At 34.0% G+C, this 21,108-nt stretch overlaps 1 protein-coding gene across 1 annotated transcript; it reads left to right on the forward strand.

Annotated features, from left to right (window-relative positions):
* The first annotated feature begins 2,138 nt into the window (after positions 1-2,138).
* LOC122700760 (olfactory receptor 14A16-like) lies at positions 2,139-3,071 on the forward strand. The gene has a single exon (XM_043913817.1). The coding sequence runs from the start codon at positions 2,139-2,141 to the stop codon at positions 3,069-3,071; it is 933 nt and encodes a 310-aa protein (XP_043769752.1).
* The last annotated feature ends 18,037 nt before the right edge of the window (positions 3,072-21,108 follow it).

Genomic DNA, 21,108 nt, shown 5'->3' on the forward strand with positions numbered 1-21,108 from the left:
AAATTAAGCTTGAAGATGGATGAGAAGAAAAGCAAAAGTAATTTTGAGGAACAACTACTTTTTATTGTTTTATTGAGACAAAATTGACATATAACATTGGGTAAATTTAAGGTAGATTAGGTAGTGATATATATATACACACATATATATAAATGATTACCACAATAAGATTAGTTAACGTATGATCATCTTAGATAATTTTGTTTGCTTTGTCTTATTTTTGCTTTTTTTATGGTGAGAACTTCTAAAATTTACTCTCTCAGTAACTTTCAAATATAAATATGTAAAATAGTATTCTTAACTATAGTCCACCATGCTATTCCCATGATCTTACTCATCTTATAACTAGAAGTTTATATTCTTTGACCTTGTTTACCCTTTTCCTCACATCCCACCTCCTCCATCTTTGCAAAACACCAATCTGTTTTCTATTTCTATGACTGTTTTTTTTTTTCACATTTAAGTGAGATCATAAACTACATTTATGAAGGGGAAAAAAATCCTGCCAGTAAGGCACAGAAAAAAATGTTATGAACCAGGATATTCTAAACCAGTGGCTCTCAAAAGCTATAGTGTAGATCAGACACAGCTCGTTTGATCTCACCCCAGAGTTTCTGATTCAGCAGGTCTGCGTTGTTTCCCAAGAATCTCAATTTCTGACAATTTCCCAAGTCATGCTTGTGTTGATGGGCAAGGAACACATTTTGTGAACCACAAGTTCAGCTGATAGAGAAGATTTGGTAAAATAAATAAATAAATAAAGGTTTGTTATAAATCCCAAGGTGAGTTCACAGAAAGAAAGTAAGGCTTACCTTAATCTTGGATAATAGTAATAATAGAATGGTATTTGTAAAATAGTTTTTGTTTGCTGGTTGATTTGCTAATTTCATGACAGAATACATTAGGGGGGTTTAGGGAGGATGTAGGTATATAGAATTGGAAGGTAGCATGCTTCAACCATGCTTTTAGGAGGTAAGAATTTGGTGTAGGAGAAATTACAATTATACTCAAATAAAGAGAAGATCATGAGAGAATGTTTTCCAGGAGAGAACTATGCAGGGTACTGTATTACTGAAACTGATTTTGAAAAGTTAAATTCAACGTATTATTCATAATATTTCCATGTCACACAGTGAGTTACTTTGTATTTTCATTGCTTTGTGATTATATCTAATGATTTGAAGTAGAATGCAAGTTTTCAGAATTTTTCCCATAGAGCATATACACTTACAAATAATCAACATTAGCATTTTGGATGAATTTGTGTGTGGTTGTCTGAATAATGGAATTCAAAATGCATGAGAGAGAGAAAAAAAATAGAGAGTGAACCCTTGGGGCAGAAAAATAAGAGAAAAAGAAAAAAAATGACTTTAAGATCAATAATATAGTGTATGAAAAACAAGTTGTTGCAATCACTGAGTTGAGTAAACAGTTATTAGATTAGGAATTCAACATGCTAGGCAAAAATCCTGGATCTACTTAAGATGGCCTCTCAATGGAATTTTGCATAAATTATCTTCTGAATGACAGTAATAAATATGCAAATTTAAAGTTTTACTAAAGGGCATGGAGTGTCCAGGGCTTCCCCAGTGGTGACTCAGCTGTAAAGAATCCTCCTGCAATGCAGAAGCTGCAGGAGCCATGGGTTCTACCCCTGGGTGGAAACAATAATAATAATAATAATCAGACAAGAAAGCTTACTTTGGAATTTGAGTCAACCGATGCTTAGATAATTAATTCATTAAAAAGCAAGTGAGTGGCTAAGCTTAAATTTGTGTTTAAGACTGATTGATCAAAATCCACTGCCTTTCTCACTACATATTGTAAAATAAAATATGTAAAATTTCACTTGAGTGAGATACAGAGAATAGGCCTTAATCCACATAAAATTATGAAGTAGATGATTTGAACTGGACTGGCACTCCATTCAGTCATACTGCTATGTGATCACTGTGGTAAAATAAGCTCATTGGAACCTGCTATTAGTCTCATGAAGTCTCAAATATTCTCACAAACATGGATGTGAGTGGGAGAAAGGGAAGTTAAAATAGAACAACAAACCCTCTCGAACTGAGTCTCAAGTTGTTTACTTTTGTTCTTTTTCTTTTAGAGTAAGTCAGTGATTAAAAGTCAAAGAAATGGACAACTTTACCTCTAGGAGCACATTTTTTCTTATGGGATTCAGTGATATTCGGGAGATCCAGATCTTTCATGCTGTGCTCTTTTTGCTAATTTACCTGGCAGCCCTGCTTGGGAATCTTCTTATCATCACACTTACCACCAAGGATCATTGCCTCCACACGCCAATGTACTTCTTCCTGAAGAACTTATCCTTTCTGGATGTTGGCCTCATTTCCATCCCTGTCCCCAAATCCATCATGAACTCTCTGACTAATGACAACACCATTTCGTTCCTTGGATGTGTTTCACAGGTATTTTTCTTTTTCCTCTTAGCCACTACAGAAGTAGCGCTACTTACAGTCATGTCCTATGACCGCTATATTGCCATCTGCCACCCACTCAGGTATGACATTATCATGAGCCATGGAGCCTGTGTGCAGATGGCTGCCTCTTCATGGCTCAGTGGAAGTCTCAATGCAATTCTGCACACAGTTTTTACCTTTTCCATACCCATGTGTGGATCTCCTGAAGTTCATCAGTTCTTCTGTGATGTCCCACAACTGCTCTCTCTGGCTTGTTCATTTAACACTGGGGAATTAGTAGTCATTGGGCTCAGCCTAGTGCTAGATTTTGGCTGTTTTGTGTTTATTGATATATCTTACATTCACATCTTCTCCACTGTGCGAAGGATACCCTCCAGACAAGGCAGATCCAAAGCTTTCTCCACATGCTTGCCACACCTCCTTGTTGTGACTTTGTTTCTCTCTTCTGGGTATTTTGCCTACTTACGCCCATTACCCAAATCTCCATCACTTTTGGATTTGTTAATTTCAGTATTCTATACTGTGGTGCCACCCACCATGAACCCCCTCATCTACAGCCTGAGAAATAAGGATATGAAGATGGCACTAAGGAAACTGAAAATAACTGGATATTTTCAATCAAATTAGAAGAATTAATTTCACATCCATCATGATCTTTTAATTCACTGACATAATTATCTGAGACATTGATGGCACATTCTGACGGTAATATTAAATGTGTAGAGTAAGATTATCATGGAAAACTTGGTTTTACTTATTGAAGTGGTACTAATAAGCATGATGCCTGTCCAGACCGAATGTATGACAAACCAATAGGGTTCTAACTGAAATTGTAAAGATATATGTTGTCCTTATGTTTATCATCCTAATGGGAACACCATTTTATGTGACAAGTGGCAAACTGGGCAGGGTGCTAGGACTTCAGATATAAACTCCAGCTCTCCCAGGCAGACCAATTTTATTGTCACTCTTAGCAAATGCTATACCTGAAACTCCTGTTGGATGATGCATATAATTCATTCTCAAATTAAAGAAACCAGGTAGAGGTGAAGTGAACACTGCGAAACATTGCAAATATAACCAAATGTGACTCAACTGTACAAGTTAAAATGGTCAACTTTATGCTATGTGGATTTCACCTTATCAACAAGACAAAAACAAAAACAAAGCGACAGTCTGTTATCTATCTGTCTTCCTTTTTTCTTTCTCAAGCCTACAATATGGCATTTTCTGGTATAGCTTGTGCCCGTGCAGTCTAGTGAGAGAAGACACATGTACTAACACCTAGCTTTGTTATATACACATATATTTGCTCTTACTAATATTAAAACAAGCCCCTGGGTGCACGGAGTAAAGGGGCCAAACACAAACGTACTTAACATGAAGGCAAGTGTAGGGAGGCAATTTGCACTTTTGTAAAGGAAATATCTACACTCTATTTTAAAGGCTAAGAAGGAATTGAATCTGGAAAATGGGGAGGAAAACTGATGTAAAACATATTGGAAAATGAAAACAAACAAAAACCAAAACCAAAGGACAACAGTGGGTTATAAAAGATGTGTGACTGATATGGGACTGAACTACAATGGCCCTTGTCCTGAAAGACAATGAGAAAGACATAAGGGAAGAACTAGAATAAGTAGAGGGCAAGGAGGCTGATCAAGATTCTAAGAGGCTCAAAACATGCAGTGAGAGATGAAGCTTTGATCAAATGTTGAGAGGAAGAGAAGATAGATACAGGAAATTTCAATCACATGACTTGGATATGTTTAAGGAAGTAAAAACAAAAGTCAAGAAAGTTAAGTTTGCAAACAATGAGCTTTAGATCTTCAACTTCTGGAAATACAATCCACTATGATCTTTTCTTTGTTCCTAATCTAGTGCTAAATTTTCCTTCTTTTGTACATTTCTTCATGAGAACTCTTTTGCCTAAGATTGCTTCAGGCTAGCTCAGTTTCTCTACACGTGCTTCCTGAGCATTACATCTCTCCAGCACAGTACTTACTTCTTAATTAATCTTTGCTCCTGGGATACAGTTGCTTCAGAATATTGTGTTAATTTCTGCTGTACATCAAAGTGAATCAGTTATATGTATACATATATCCCTTCTTTTAATGCTAATTTTAATTGCCATTTGACACATATTTCTGTAAGTCTTTGATAAATGTCTCTTTCCTTGACTAAATCATGTTATCCTGGAGGTATACTTAAATCTTCAGTGAATAGCTTGTTGTGTAGTCTAGAGCAGACATTCAGTAAGTGTTTATCTAATACGTGGATTAATGGACAATACATACTTCTTTTCCTATTCCCATAAAATGTTATTATTTATTTTTTTAAATTGATATCTTGCTTATACTGTCCATGTTGGATGTATTCGTGATTATAGTGATTATTAAAGGTATTTTTCAGTCTGAAAGTAAGTTCCTAGCAAAAAAACCTTTCTCATTATTAAAATTAAAATTAATTTAAAATGAATCAATGGACTCAGTTTGTTAGTAATGCAAGTTTAAACATGTTTCTATATTTTTAGAGTCACTTTATAGTTTACTCTAAGACAATTAAGTTATGATAAATCTATATTAGTTTCAACTATAGACTTTTTAAAAAATCATAATTATTTTTTCATAGAGACTAAAGCTAAAGAATTTGAGCAATATACAGAGAAAAATCATTGCTATGATAATTATGCATGTATTTTTTAGAAAAATGATATTATATGACTGGCTCATTTTTAAACAGTTGGTATGCATCATATATAATGCTGGTTGTGCAGAATACAAAATGACACCATACACTGCAATATATTTCATTGTTTCTTCTTGCATGCATTTCTCCTTTCATGTTTGAGTGTCTCTTCCCTTTAACACTAAGTGAAATTTAATGAGGTAACCTGTTAAAATTATTGGTGGTTTGCATGTGAAAGTTAGATTTCCTAGAAAGAATAACATTTAGAATGCTTCATGTGGTCGACCTAATAATGGCCACCCAAAATATCCACATACTAATCCCCAGAATCTAGGAATAGGTTATTTTATATTGTAAAGGGGACATTGCAAATATGATTAAAATTATGGGCCTTGAGATGGAGGGATTATCCCGGTGGGCCTAATATAATCACATAGATCTTTAAAGACAGAGAGCTTTCCCGTCTGCAGTCAGGAACTAGAGAGATGGCAGCATGATATGAACTAGACTGACCAGTGTTGACTTTAAAAAGAGCAAGATTGGCTATGATCCAAGGAATATGAGAAAGCTTCTAGAAGCTGAAAAAGGCAAGAAAATACTTTGTCCTTTAGAGCTTCCAGAAAAGAACAGCCCTACTGACATCATCATCTTAGTTCAGTGAGTTTGACCTTTAAAATTGAAATTTGTGCTTTTTGAGCTACACAGTTTGTAGTAATCTGTTTCTGCAGCAGTAGAAAACTAAGACACTGAGTAAAACTTAGTGCTTCATTATCAGTGTATCATTTGAGTTGTAGAATGGTTAACTTTTTGCATATTTAAAGAATAGCAGTGGAAATGGAAAATCTGTATCTAACAACATATATATGTATATCTGAATCTCACAGTTTGTATTGGAACCAAGAAATTAGACCCAACGAATGGACCCTATATGATGTTATTATCTTACATAAACATTAAGACCAGACTCTGTGCTGATAGAAGTCAGGATAATATTCATGTTGAGAGATGTTTCTGAAAGGAGGTTGGTTCTAGGTGTGTTTTGTTTTATTCCTTCTTCTAGATGCCAGTAACATGGATGCTTGAAGTTTGTGAAAATGTATCCAGCTGTTTTCATACCTTCATTCTCTTTTTGTAAAATAATCATAAACTAACAAAGAAATGAAGCTCCTTGAGCGGTAAGGGAGTAAGGGAAATCTTTCTTCTCCAAAGATAAAGGGTAGCAGTCTGTTCTTTGGGACAATCCAGAAGTAGAATAGGATGTTTTTACATACGTCTGAGTAAGGAAACTTTCCTGCCCTTGGTGCAGATCTCCATGATTGGGAAACCACAAAATACAGCAAATATAAAAAAAAACCAATTGCTCTCAATCAGCAAAGATTTTATTGGTGCTTAGGGAGGATTGAATAAAAGGGATGAAATAAGACCCCCAAATAATGACTGCTAATTGATTGCTCACCACATTGACAGAATCATTGTGTGATATATACCATCAGATTCATTTTGATTTAAATAAGCAATGTAATGTAACTCTCCTTGCATATGGAAATTTCTAACTTCCACAATGCTACACTCAAGTGGATGCTACTTGAATTAATATAATACTAACATACTTTTACATAGACATTTTAGTTTTTTGATAATATTAAATTTTTTCCTATAACACTGCCTAATGTGACAAATGATAGTGCCAGTTACACTATTAATTTTCCTGTTAATAATAACTGACTTTATCAACACCTTCTAAGAACTGAAGGAACAATATTGTAATGTCATATCATAAATTATTTTATGATAGTATAGATAATGGTCACTGGGGCACCTTCCTAAACACAATACCAGCTGAAATGCATCCCTTGATATGCATAATGGCCTTGCTAAAATTTGCATTTGCTTAGTAGAGAGAATAAAACTTTATTTAAGGAACAGGGGGCAAAAATCTTTACTTTTAGAGGTGACCTAAGAAGAATGGAAGCAAATCTATAATGTTTAGAAAGAGGAAATTTGTAAAATACAAAATACTGACAAAAATACCTTAATTTCTAGGGCATAAGCAGCTGGAAAGAAGAAAATATATTCCAGGTTAGTGTGAAAAATGTAATAATTGTATATGGAAAATGTAATTAATGTAGGGAACCATGGCAATTGAGGGTATTTTCCTGGTATATGGAAAACCTTATATAACTTTTGAGTGAAAATAGGAAGATAAGATGATTTTTAATGTTATGACAGGAAAAAGAATAGGATAAGCAGAAAAACCTAATGAATGAATAATGACAGTTTCCAAGATCTGGATATATTCTGTATGATTAGAGCAAATGCTTTTACCAAAAAACTGGATGCAAAAGAAAATTAGGAAATAAAGGTGTGTATGATGTATGTGTATATATATATATACACACACACACACATATGTATATATATATATAAAATTATATTATATATTATTATATATGATTTTAACTGTGTATTTTCTGGTATTATTCTAGCATACAAAAATGGATATTCTTTTGTGCATATAAATATTTTACAAGTAAAAGAGAAGTTCATATAAACTGTTTAATTTGACATTTTTTTCACAAACTAATGCATTGTAGCTGTTCATTAGGTCCACATATAGACATCATACTACCATTTTTATATCAAATATATGAATAAAACTGTAGTATAAGATCTTATCTATTTTGATAGGCATAAAGGATGCTTCTAATCTTCTTAGATATTCTTTGCTATAAAAATATCTTTTGTTAAAATTGTTGGACTCCACAATATATTGAAAGAAAGACACAGAGAAAGAGAGTATGACAGAAAGAGAATGAAAGAGAGGTATCAGACAATTTTTAGGAAACTTGATCTTTTTAGAACACTGTAGATAAATTAGAATAAGCAATGGGCTCCCATTCCTTGCTTTCTCTGTTTCCAAATATACTATATGTATTACAAATATTTTTTCCTAACTTTCATTGATTTATAATTTACTTAATATTTTATGATATTTATGATATAACTGACACTTTTTCTTTTTGAAGTATAAATTTATTAATAAATCATTGAATGTTCAAGGTATTCTATATTCTAACTAATTAATATTTGAGGACGATTATATAAACATATATTAAAGCATAGTTGATTTAAATATTGTGTTACATTTAGTGATACAGCACAGTGATTCATTTATTTTTGCATGTTATAATCCATTATAGGTTATTGCAAGATTGTGTGTATAATCACCTGTGGCTTTCAGTAATTCTATGTTATCTATTTTACACACAGAAGTTTGTATCTATTGATCTCATACTCCTAATTTGTCCCTTCTCTATTCCCTATCCCCTTCAGTATCTATAACCTTTTTTCCATATCTGTAAGTCTATTTATGTATTGTGCATAAAGTAATTTGTATTTTTATATTCCACATATAAGTGATATTACATATTATTTGTCATTCTCTGATTTATTTCACTAAGTATTATATTTTCTAGTTCAATCCATGTTGCTGCAAATGTCAATATTGCATTCTTTTATATGATTGAGTAATATTCCACAATACATAGTTTATATACATATACACGTATGTCACATCTTCTTAAGCCAATCACTTGTTAATGGGCACTTAGTTTGTTTTTATATTTTGGCTACTGTAAATAGTGCTGCTACGAATGTTGAACTTCTGTTTGTTCCAAATATATACTGAAGAGTGGAATTGCTATATAACATGATTTCTCTATTAGTATTTTAGGGAAACTTCATACTGTTTTCCATAGAGACTGCACCAATTTACATTCTTATCCACAGTTATTCATTTTTCTACATACTCTCGCCAGCAATTATTATTTGTAGACTGTTTGATGATAGACCCTCTAACCGGTGTGAGATCTTACCTCATTTTGGTTTTGATTGGCAACTTCTCTAATAATTATTAATGGTCAACATCTTTTCATGTGGCTGTCAACCACCTATATGTCTCTTTGGAGAAATAGCCATTTAGATATTATGCCAATTTTTTTCAGTTGGGTTTTGTTTTTTCAATGTGTGTGCTAAGTTGCTTCAGTCATGTCTGACTCTTTGCAACCCAACATACTGTAGTCCACCAGGCTCCTCTGTCTATGGGATTCTCCAGGCACTGAAGACTGATGTGGGTTTCCATGCCCTCCTCCAGGGGGTCTTCCTGACCCAGGGATAAAACCCATGTCTCTTGGTTCTCCAGCATTAGCAGACAGGTTGTTTACCACTAGTGCCACTGAGTTGTATAAGCTGTTTTTATAGTTTGCATGTTAAACCTTTGTCAATCACAATGTTTGGAAATATTTTCCCCCATTCCACAGGTTGTACATTTGCTTCATTGATGGCTTCCTTTGCTATATACAAGTTTTAAGGTTCGATTAGGTCCCATTGTTCTTTTCTGCTTTTATTTATTTTGCCCTGAGAGACTAATCTAAAAAATAAAGATGTTTATATAATTTATGTTCCAGGCTTCCCAGGCGGTGCAGTGGTAAAGAATCTACCTGCAAGCAGTAGACATTTTCAGTCCTTGGATTGGGAAGATTTCCTGGAGTAGAAAATGGCAACCTACTTCAGTATTCTTGCCTGGAAAATTCCATAGGTGGAACAGCCTGGAGGGCTACAGTCCATGGGGTTGCAAAAAGTCAATCACTAATGAGGGTGCACACACGCACACACACACACACACAATTTATGTTTGAGAATATTTTGCCTATGTTCTCTTCTAGGAATTTTATGGTTTCATGTCTTAAATGTATGTATTTAAACAAATTGGAGTTAATTTTTGTATATAGCATGAGGTACTGTCATAATTTCAGTCACTTCCATGTAGCTGTCTGGCTTTCACAGCATCATTTAGGGAGAGACTGACTTTACTCCATTGCATTATTGCCTCTTTTGTCATAGATTAATTGATGGTAAGTGTGTCAATTTATTTCTGGGCTCTGTATTCTGTTCCACTATCTATATACTTGTTTTGTGTCTGCACCACACTGTTTTGATTAATGTAGCATTTAGTATAGTCTGAAGTCTGGAAGGATTATACATCCAGCTTTGATCTTTTCCCTCAGCATTGCTTTGGCAATTCCAGGTCTTTTATGACTCTATGTAAATTTTAGGAGTATTTACTCTAGGTCTTTGAAAGATGCCTTGGGTATTTTGACAGGGTATGTATTATATCTGTAGATTGCTTCCAGTATTAACGGCCATTTTAACAATAAACATTCTTTTAATCCAGGAGACTGGGTTATCTTTCCGTATTCCATTTTTGAATCATCTTCAATTTTCTTTATCCATTGTTTATCATATTTTGTAAATGACTCTTTAATTTCCTTAGTCAGATTTATTCCTTGGTGTTAGACAGGGTTTTATTTTATTTCTTTTAATTTTATTTTTATTTCTTTGTTTAACACCAAAACCATTTTGTATTGGGGTATAGCTAATTAACAATGCTGTGATAGTTTCAGGTGAACTTTGAAGAGACTCAGTGATACATATACATGTATCCATTGTTCCCCAAATCCCACTCCCATCCAGGCAGGCACATAACATGGAGCAGTGTTCCATGTGCTGTACAATAAGTTTTTGTTGGTTATCCATTTTAAATAGAGCAGTGTGTACATGACCTTCCCAAAGTCCTTAACTATCCCTTCACACACACATATCCCTCCCCCCATGAAACTATGAGTTCATTTTCGAAGTCTGTGATTGATAGGGTTTTAAATAGTTTTTTTTTTTTTAGTTTCTCTTTATAATTTCATTATTAGCATAAAGAAATGCAAGAAAAGTTTTGTGTTAGTCTTGCATCCTGCTACGTTGCTGAATTCAGAATTTAGGGTTCCCTATGGGCTTTCCTGGTGACTCAGACTGTAAAGAATCTTCCTCCAATACAGTCAGACCCAGGTTCTATCCCTGGGTCAGAAAGATCCCCTGGAGAAGGGAATGGCTACCCACATCAGTATTCCTGCCTGAAGAATTCCATGGAGAGAGAAGCCTGGCAAGCTATAGTCCATTGGGTTGCAAAGTCAGACATGATTGACTAACACTTTCACTTCATTTCATTTCATTTTTGGTTTGAAAGAAATGCATATACAATGTTAGAAAGTTGATACATTATTACTCATTAAGGAAATCATAAGGTAGGCAAGACTAAAAAATTTTGTAAAACATAGTTAAACCATATTTGTACAATAATAAATTAATCTATAAAACAGAAATATTTTTAATAGCTAGTGAGGCTGTATAATATGAAAATTTCAATTTAAGTGCTAAAAATATGTACATATATGTTATTCTTCAATTAATATAGATTTGAATATATAAATCAAGGTGATATATACTATTAATATAATTCAATCAGTTAGATAGCTTTTTACAAGTCTTTTAGTCATAGTAAAAATCATTCAGAAAAAATATGGTATTTAGAAAGTCAAAGAAATGATCTTCATATAATATTATATATTCTTTCATAATATGAAAAATTTCAACTTTATGTGGTCTTATAAAGTTTGACAAATATCAAATGAATATATTATATGGTTAACATTCTTTCACCAAATATAAGATCATTTTTAAATCAAAATAATTATAGTACTCTGTATTTGATATTGAAAAAATATTTTAAATAACTGTCAAAATATACATAACAGAGAAACACTTAAATTGAATGAAAATAAAGCATTCTAAGTAAAACTTGTTAATAGGGTTAATGAAATTATTGACAAAATTTAATTTCTTATGTTTATATTTGGAAAGACAAGCTGGCCATTAATTCATTAAAATCTAATTTCAAATTTTTGCCAATATGCCCTAGAATATAACCTCTTTAAAATGTTATATATTAAAAAATAATGACAAGACAATAAATTAATGAAATAACAATGATTCACTAAAGAGGATTAATATAATTAAAATGGTTTGTGGGAAAAATAATTGACAAACCTGTGGAAAAATTGATCAGAAAAAATAGAGAAGAGAAGAGACATAATTAGGTATAAAGAAAAAAATAAAGTTAATATAATTTTTCTGTACATTATTTAAAAAATAGATACTTTTTGAAACATAATGTTAATGCCTAGAAGACATAATTATGAAACTATTTTAAAATAGAATTGAGACTGAGTCTAGAAAGAATAAAAACCTAAATCATCAGATAGTACCATAGAAACCAAATCAAAATTTTAAAAATTTTAACAAAGAAGACACATAACATAAATATTTGCAAAATTGAATTATACTGAATGAAGAAATATAAATGTTTTAATGTATACAAAGTCTAAGAGAACAGGGAATAAAAACATAATTCCACATGTTTTAAATATTCGCATGTAGCTTTATGCCAAACCATATAAAGACAATAGAAGGAGGTGACAAGCCAATTTTACTAAGAGACATATATTCTAAAACATTAAATAAAATAATACATTATTAATACATTACTTTCAAATTTGAATTTTTGCAAAAGTATATGTGCATCAAAATTTTTAAACATATTATAGAAAATCAAGATATTAATCAAGAATAAAAAATGCTAAGATTGACTCCATAAAGAATCATGTTCCAAAAAGTAGCATTTGAGAAGGGGATGGATTTCCTAGAAAACTAAAAGAGATTTTTTTCTTGTACTCTAGATAACAACAAAAAGTTAAACACATTGAATTGAAATCAAGATGGCTAAAAATCATGTCTACTTTTATCACAATTACTCAAAAATATACTGGAAGTTATGGTCATGAAAAATAAGATATAAAGAGATTTCTGGTTTAAAAAAGCTAGCAAGTTAGTAAGGATTCTGGATATAAGAACAACAAAATTCAGTTGCACCTTCATATACTGCCACAAACTTTGAGATTTATTTTATGTATTCCACTAGAAATGCATCAAAATATAAAATTAAATTGCAGAATATACAAACTATCAGCAAGATCTACTGGCTAAAGTGAAAACTTACTTAAATGGAAGAACATACCATGTTCATGAATTGCAATTTTCACGACTATAAAGCTATCAGTTTTTCAAAGTTAAATTTAAGGCACAGAAGATAATTGATAAAATCAAGAAGCAAATTTTAATTTTTGTAAAGCATTAATTGCTTAGACCAACTAAGACATTGATTAAAAATACAGTTTGCTTCAGTCACTCAGTTGTGTCTGACTCTTTGCAACCCCACGGACTGCAGCACACCAGGCTTCCCTGTTCATCTCCAACTCCGGGAGCTTGCTCAAACTCAGGCCCATCGAGTTAGTGATGCCATCCAACCATCTCATCCTCTGTCATCCCCTTCTCCTCCTGCCTTCAGTCTTTCCCAGCATCAGGGTCTTTTCCCAATGAGTCAGTCTTTCGCATCAAGTGGCCAAAGTATTGGAGTTTCAGCTTCAGCATCAGTCCTTCCAATGATATATATATATATATAATTCAGGACTGATTTCATTTAGGATTGACTGGTTTGATCGCCTTGCAGTCCAAGGGACTGTCAAGAGTCTTCTCCAACATTACAGTTCAAAAGCATCAATTCTTCAGCACTCAGCTTTCTTTATAGTCTAACTCTCACATCCAAACATGACTACTGGAAAAACTATAGCTTTGACTAGTGGATCTTTGTTGGCAAAATAATGTCTCTGCTTTTTAATATGCTGTCTAGGTTGATCATAGCTTTTCTTCCAAGGAGCAAGCATCTTTTAATTTCATGGCTGCAGTCACCATCTGCAGTGATTTTGCACCCCTCCCCCCCGCCAAATAAAGTCTCTCACTGTTCCACTGTTTCCCCATCTATTTGCCATGGAGTGATGGGACTGGATGCTATGATCTTAGTTTTCTGAATGTTGAATTTTAAGCCAACTATTTCACTCTCCTCTTTCACTTTCATCAAGAGACTTTTCATTTCTTCTTCACTTTCTGCCATAAGGGTGGTATCATCTGCATATCTGAGATTATTGATCTTTCTCCTGGCAATGTTCATTCCAGCTTGTGTTCCATCCAGCCCAGCATTTCACATGATGTACTCTGAATATAAGTTAAATAAGCAAGGTGACAATATACAGCCTTGACATACTCCTTTCCCAATTTGGAGTCAGTCTATTGTTCCATGTTCATTTCTAACTGTTGCTTCTTGACCTGCATACAGATTTCTCAGGAGGTAGGTCAGGTGGTCTGGTATTCCCATCTCTTTCAGAAATTTCCACAGCTTATTGTGATCCCCACAGTCAAACATTTTGGCATAGTCAATAAAGCAGAAATAGATGTTTTTCTGGAACTCTCTTGCCCTCATAATCAACGAAAGAGTAAAAAATGCAGTATTTTGGTGCAACCTCAAAAATACAAAATGATCTCAGTCTGTTTCCAAGGCAAGCCATTCAACACAGTAATCCAATTCTATGCCTGTACCACTGATGCTGATGGAGCTGAAGCTGATCAGTTCTATGAAGACCTAGAAGACCTTCTAGAACTAACACCAAAAAAGGATGTTACATTCATCATTGGGGACTGGAATATAAAAGTAGGAAGTTAAGAGAGACCTGAAGTAACAGGCAAGTTTGGCCTTGGAGAACAAAATGAAGCAGGGTGAAACCTAACTGAATTCTTTCAAGAGAATGCACTGCTCATAGCAGATACCCATTTTCAACAACACAAGTGATGGCTTTACACATGGACATCACCAAATGGTCAAGACCAAAATCAAATTGATTACATTTTCTGTAGCCAAAGATGGAGAAGTTGTATGTAGTCAGCAAAAACAAGACCTTGGGCTGACTGTGGTTCACATCTTCACCTTCTCATAGTAAAATTCAGACTTAAACTAAAGAAAGCAGGGAAAACCACTAGGCCAGCCAGGTACAGCTTAAATCAAATCTCCTATGCTTATGCAGTGGAGGTAATAAATAGATTCAAAGGAGTAGATCTAGTTAACAGTGTGCCTGAAGAACTGTGGATGGAGGTCCGTAATATAGCACAGAAAGCAGCAAACAAAATCATGCCAAAGAAAAACAAAAGCAAAAAGGCAAAGTGGTTATCTGAGGAGGCTTCATGAACAGCTGAAGAAAAAGGAGAAATCAAAACAAGGGAGAAAGGGAAAGGTACAGTGAACTAAACATAGAGTTCCAAAGAATAACACAGAGAGACAAGAAGGCTTTCTTCAATGAACAGTGCATAAAAGGAGAATAAAACAACAAGGGGAGAGACTAGAGATCTCTTCAGAAAATTGGAAATATCAAGGGAACATTTCACCCAAAGATAGGCACAATGAAAGACAGAAACAGTAGAGACCTAGTTGACACTGAAGAGGTCAAGAAGAGATGGAAAGAATACACAGAAGAACTGTACAAAAAAAGATCTTAATGAACTGGGTTACTACAATGGTATGATTAGTCACCCAGAGCCAGACATTCTGAAGTGTGAGGTCAAGTGGGCCTTAGGAAGCATTGCTGTTAATAACACTAGTGGATGTGATGGGATTCTAGTAGAGCTATTCAAAACCCTAAGGGATGATGTCATTAAGACATTGCATTCAACATGTCAGCCAATCTGGAAGACCCAGCAATGACCATAGGAATGGAAAAGGTTAATCCTCATCCCAGTTCCCAAGGAGGACAGTACTAAAGAATGTGGTAACCATCAGGCGATTGAACTCATCTCTCATGCTAGTAAAGTCATGCTTAAAATCTTGCTTCAGCATTATGGGAACCAAGAACTTCTGGATGTCCAAGCTGGGTTTAGAAAAGGCAGAGGAACCAGAGATCAAACTGCCAACATTCACTGGATCATAGAGAAAGCTGGGGAATTCCAGAAAAACATCTACCTCTGTTTTATCAACTATGCTAAAGCCTCTGACTGTGTGGATCATAACAAACTGCAGAAAGCTCTTAAAGAAATGAGAAAACCAGGCCATCTTACCTGTCTCCTGAGAAACCTGTATGCAGGTCAAGAAGCAACAGTGAGAACCTTGTGTGAAACAACTGATTGGTTCAAGATTGAGAAAGGAGTATGGGAGGGCTGTCAGCTGTCACCCATTTGTTTAACTTATATGCTGAGTTCATCATGAGAAATGCCAGGCTAGATAAGTTACAAGCTGGAATCAAGATAGGCAGGAGAAACTCCAACAACCTCAGATATTCTGATTATACCACTCTAATGGCAGAAAGCAAGAGGAACTAAAGAGCCTCTTGACGAGGGTGAAGGTGGAGAATGAAAAAGCCAGCTTAAAAGTAGATATTAAAACAACAAGATCATGGCATCTGGTCCCATTACTTCATGGCAAATAAAGAGGGAAAACATGGGAGTAGTGACAGATTTCCTCTTCCTAGGCTGTAAGATCACTGCGGGTGGTGACTAAAGCCATGAAATCGGAAGACGATTGCTTCTTGGCAAGAAAAACAAACCTAGACAGTGTGTTGAAAAGCAGAGGCATTACTCTGCCAACCAAGGTCTATATAGTCAAGGCTATGTTCTTCCCAGTGGTCATTATCGTTGTGAGAGCTGGATCGTAAAGAAAGTAGAACACCAAAGAATTGATGCCTTTGAATTGTGGTGCTGGAGAAGACTCCGAAAAGTCCCTTGGAGAGTGAGGAGGTCACATCAGTCAATCTTAAGGGAAATTAACCCTGAATACTCATTGGAAGGACTCGTGCTGAAGCTGAAGCTCCAGTATTTTGGTCATCTGATGAGAACTATCAACTCATTGGAAAAGACCCTAATGCTGGGAAAGATTGAGGGCAGAAAGATAAGGGGGCATCAGATGTTGAGACGGCTGGTTGGCATCACTGACGCAATGGACTTGAACTTGGGTGGACTTTGGGAGATGGTGAGGGACAGGGAGGCTTGGTATGCTGCAGTCCATGGTGTCACAAAGAGTCTGACACAACTGGGTGACTGAACAACAACGATAATGAAAACATTAATTGCTCAGACCAACTTAAGATATTGATTAAAAATGCAGTGAAAAATAAAAAAAAATATTTTTAAGAAAATTAAGTCTAATAGTTATCTAAATCATGACAATAAGTTATATGTGCAAGAATAATCAGACAAAAGAAACAGATTAGGAAAGAGAAATTTATTAAATTTCAGAACTGCTTAAACTGATCAAAATTTATCAAAAATTAACCAGAAAATATTATTTAAAAGAGTCATGAAAAAGGCCACAAAAAGTAGCCTTTACATACGTTTAACTGACAAGTGAACTCATATACAGCATATATAAAATATCTCTAAAAAATACAAGGAAAAGACTGACAAAACAACTAAAAGGGTCAAATGATTTGAAGAATTGCCTTAAAATCACTGCAGAATGGTGATTGCAGCCATGAGATTAAAAGATGCTTACTCCTTGGAAAGAAAGTTATGACCAACCTAGACAGCATATTAAAAAGCAGACACATTACTTTGTCAACAAAGGTCCATCTAGTTAAGGCTATGGTTTTTCCAATAGTCATGTATGGATGTGAGAGTAAGACTATAAAGAAAGCTGAGCATGAAGAATTGATGCTTTTGAACTGTGGTGTTGAAGAAGATTCTTGAGAGTCCCTTGGACTGCAAGGAGATCCAACCAGTCCATCCTAAAGGAGATCAGTCCTGGGTGTTCACTGGATGGACTGATGCTGTAGCTGAAACTCCAATACTTTGGCCACCTGATGTGAAGAACTGACTCATTTGAAAGACCCTGATGCTGGGAAAGATTGAGGGCAGGAAGAGAAGGGGACGACAGAGGATGAGATGGTTGGATGGCATCACCGACTCAATGGACATGGGTTTGGGTGGACTCTGGGAGTTGGTGATGGACAGGGAGGCCTGGTGTGCTGCGGTTCATGGAGTAACAGCTACTGCTGCTAAGTTGCTTCAGTCGTGTCCAACTCTGTGCAACCACATAGATGGCAGCCGACCAGGCTCATCCGTCCGTGGGATTCTCCAGGCAAGAGTACTGGAGTGGGGTGCCATTGCCTTCTCCATATGTGATCATACTTAGCTACTAATAATACTATGTTTCTAATAATCATTCCCTATACTTGCTCTTCCTGAGGAAATAACTTATTTAACTCTACATCCCTTCAGTTTAACCTAGGACTTGAAAATTTATATGTATTAATTTTTATGTATTAAAATTCTTAAATCAATAAGTGGATCAAGTGTTATACACTTAAATTTTTTTTTTTACTGTTTTCATGTTTGTTTTATTTTTATTACTCAACTGAAAGTAAAGTTTTTATAATTAAAATATCTTCCCTGCATCCAGGTAACATAAAGTTTAATGTGTTTGTGCTTAAATAACTTTGATTTACTTTGATTTTTACCATTACTATTATCATGTATAAAACTTGATGTACTATGTTCATGAATGTACATTCTCTGACCATGCTATATAATCTCCTTAAAGTGAAATATTGGTTCCATTCATTAGTTTTTCTTACCAAAGAGAATGCCCAGAAGATGGCTAACAAGTTAATATTGAAAATATATCGAGAGATCATGAAGATATATTTTCTTATTTGCCTCTTCATGTTACCCTGTATCTCTCTCTAGTTAGATTAAAATTACCCATGTGGATCTGAGGAAGATGTGTAGCTGAATGGCACTATGTTCTATTCCCTGGAGAAGATGACCTATTGTACCACTGAAGCTATTGACAAAGATGAGAAGGTTTTTCTGGAGGCCTACAAGAAATAGATTGCCAGACTAACACAGATTTCAAGATACAAAATGAAAATGTGTAGCTATGAGAATCTATAAACTACAATAATACAAATTGTTTTTTTAAGATTAATGTTCTTATAAACATGAAATACAAAGTGAATAAATCAGTAAAAGTATGTCTGACAAGTTTGCTTATATTAGAACCCTTCAGAGCATGACATCTTGTCAAGTCAATTGGCATTATGACTCTAAATTTTTATCACTTATTTCTTAGGATAAAGAGCATATCATGAAATTAACTATGCTTTTTTTTTTTTTTGCGTTTATATTACTCAAACATGTAAACTGATACCACTTGATTCAAGCCAGGTTATTTCTCCTGATGATGGCTCTCTATCTCCATTTGAACACATAGTTGTAAACTAATTGTCAAATTGTTATTTCACAAAGGGGATAAACAGGGACACGTGATAGAGATCATATTAAATTTGTTGATTGCTATGGGTAGTATGGCCATTTTAACAAGACTTATTCTAATCCAAGTGTGTGGAATATCTTTTGGTTTCTTTGAATCATTTTTTATTTTATTTAACAATGTTTTATAGTTTTAGTGTATATCTTTCACCTTCCTTACTAGGTTTATTCCTAGTTTGTTTTTGCTTCTTATGATCCAATTTTAAATGGGATTTTTTTTAAATTCTCTTTCTGATACTTTATTGTTAAAGAAATGCAACATATATCTGTATATGACTCTTATATCCAACACACATATATGCACATATATTCACAAACACTTTGATTATTTTAATCAAACTTTTTACAGCTAGTTATGAGCAAAGCTTTATGATTTATATAAATGTTAATGTTTTTGACAATATTATTATATATAAAGGCAACCCCTTACTGGATAGATACATAGAGCATTATGACACCATCATATGAAACATCAGACTAGGTTTTAAATTTAGAGTAGCTCTGGAGAGGAAAATCTAGAGAAATCTGTCATACATCAGAAAATTATTACTGACAACATTGAAAGACTTTCAGTTTATGTTTCAATGTAGCTCAGAATAATATGCATTTTAAAGCATGAGTCAACATTTACACATGCATAACTCAATTCATATACATGACATTATAAGTTACATTCTAATAAAAATAATTGGCATTATTTCTACATAATCAAGTAAGTTACAACAAAATAAGTATTTATGGAATTGTAACTGAGATCTATCCTGGGGTCTAGAACTGTGCTTCCTAACACAGCCAGCACAACACACATGAGGCTACAAAGCACTTGATCCTGAATTGACATGTACTATAAATGTAAATACACACAGAATTTTAAAGGCTAAATATGAAATACAAACAATATTTAATATATAATTTGCCTTCATTCTACATTGGAACGATAATATTCTACATATAGTTGTTTAAAAATTAATTTGAAATGCTAAATTTACTTGTTTATTTTTTCTAAGAGGCTGGAAGAAAATCTGGAATTACATATGCATTTTGTATTATGGGCTATTGGACAGCAGTGGCAGAAGCAGAAAGAAAGATAATGCTCTTATCTTTGAAAAGGCCACCATCTATTATTACATTTCATGCATAAATTTTTATAATACAGTATTGCAAACATAATGTTGATTTTCTTCAACATGTAATCTCAGTAAAAATTATATTTTATTTCACAGCGTATACTCATCAATATACTTAATTTGTTAAAAGAGAAACTATTTTTAAAAAGGAGAAATCTATTTAACATAAACAAAAAGAGAAATTTAAAAGAATGTAAACCATTAAATGGGTTTTGGGTTTGGGGGAAGATATATATACAACATGAAATACAAGCCCTTTTTCATATCTCATTTCAGTTGACTAAGGTAAGCAAAATTCAGCTCTTTCTAATAAGTTTGAAGTAGAAAGAAAAACATTAAAAACATAAAGAGAGACTATAAAAATGAGAAGAAAAGGATAAAATAGAGCTAATAAAAAAAAAACAAGTAAGAGAATGAGATAAGAATGGATGGAGAGAAAAGGGGAGCACAAATATAAATACTGAATTTTTAAGTTTAGTGTTTATATTTGTGCTCCCCTTTTGTTTTACACTGTTGGGAAAGCAAACTGGTACAGCCACTACGGAGATTCCTTAAAAAACTAGGGACTAGAACTGCCATATGACCCAACAATCCCACTGCTCTGCATAGACCCCGAGGAAACCATAATTGAAAGAGACATATGTACCCCAAAGTTCATTGCAGCACTATTTACAATAGCTAGAACAGGGAAGCAACCTAGATGAATAGGTAAGGAAGTGTGGTACAGAGACACAGTGGAATATTACTCAGCCAAAAAA

Source organism: Cervus elaphus, chromosome 9 (genome assembly GCF_910594005.1).
Source record: "Cervus elaphus chromosome 9, mCerEla1.1, whole genome shotgun sequence".
NCBI lineage: Eukaryota > Metazoa > Chordata > Mammalia > Artiodactyla > Cervidae > Cervus > Cervus elaphus.

Bases quoted from the DNA above. Each gene is read 5' to 3' on its own strand.
- LOC122700760 (XM_043913817.1), top strand. From the start codon at position 2,139: ATGGACAACTTTACCTCTAGGAGCACATTTTTTCTTATGGGATTCAGT.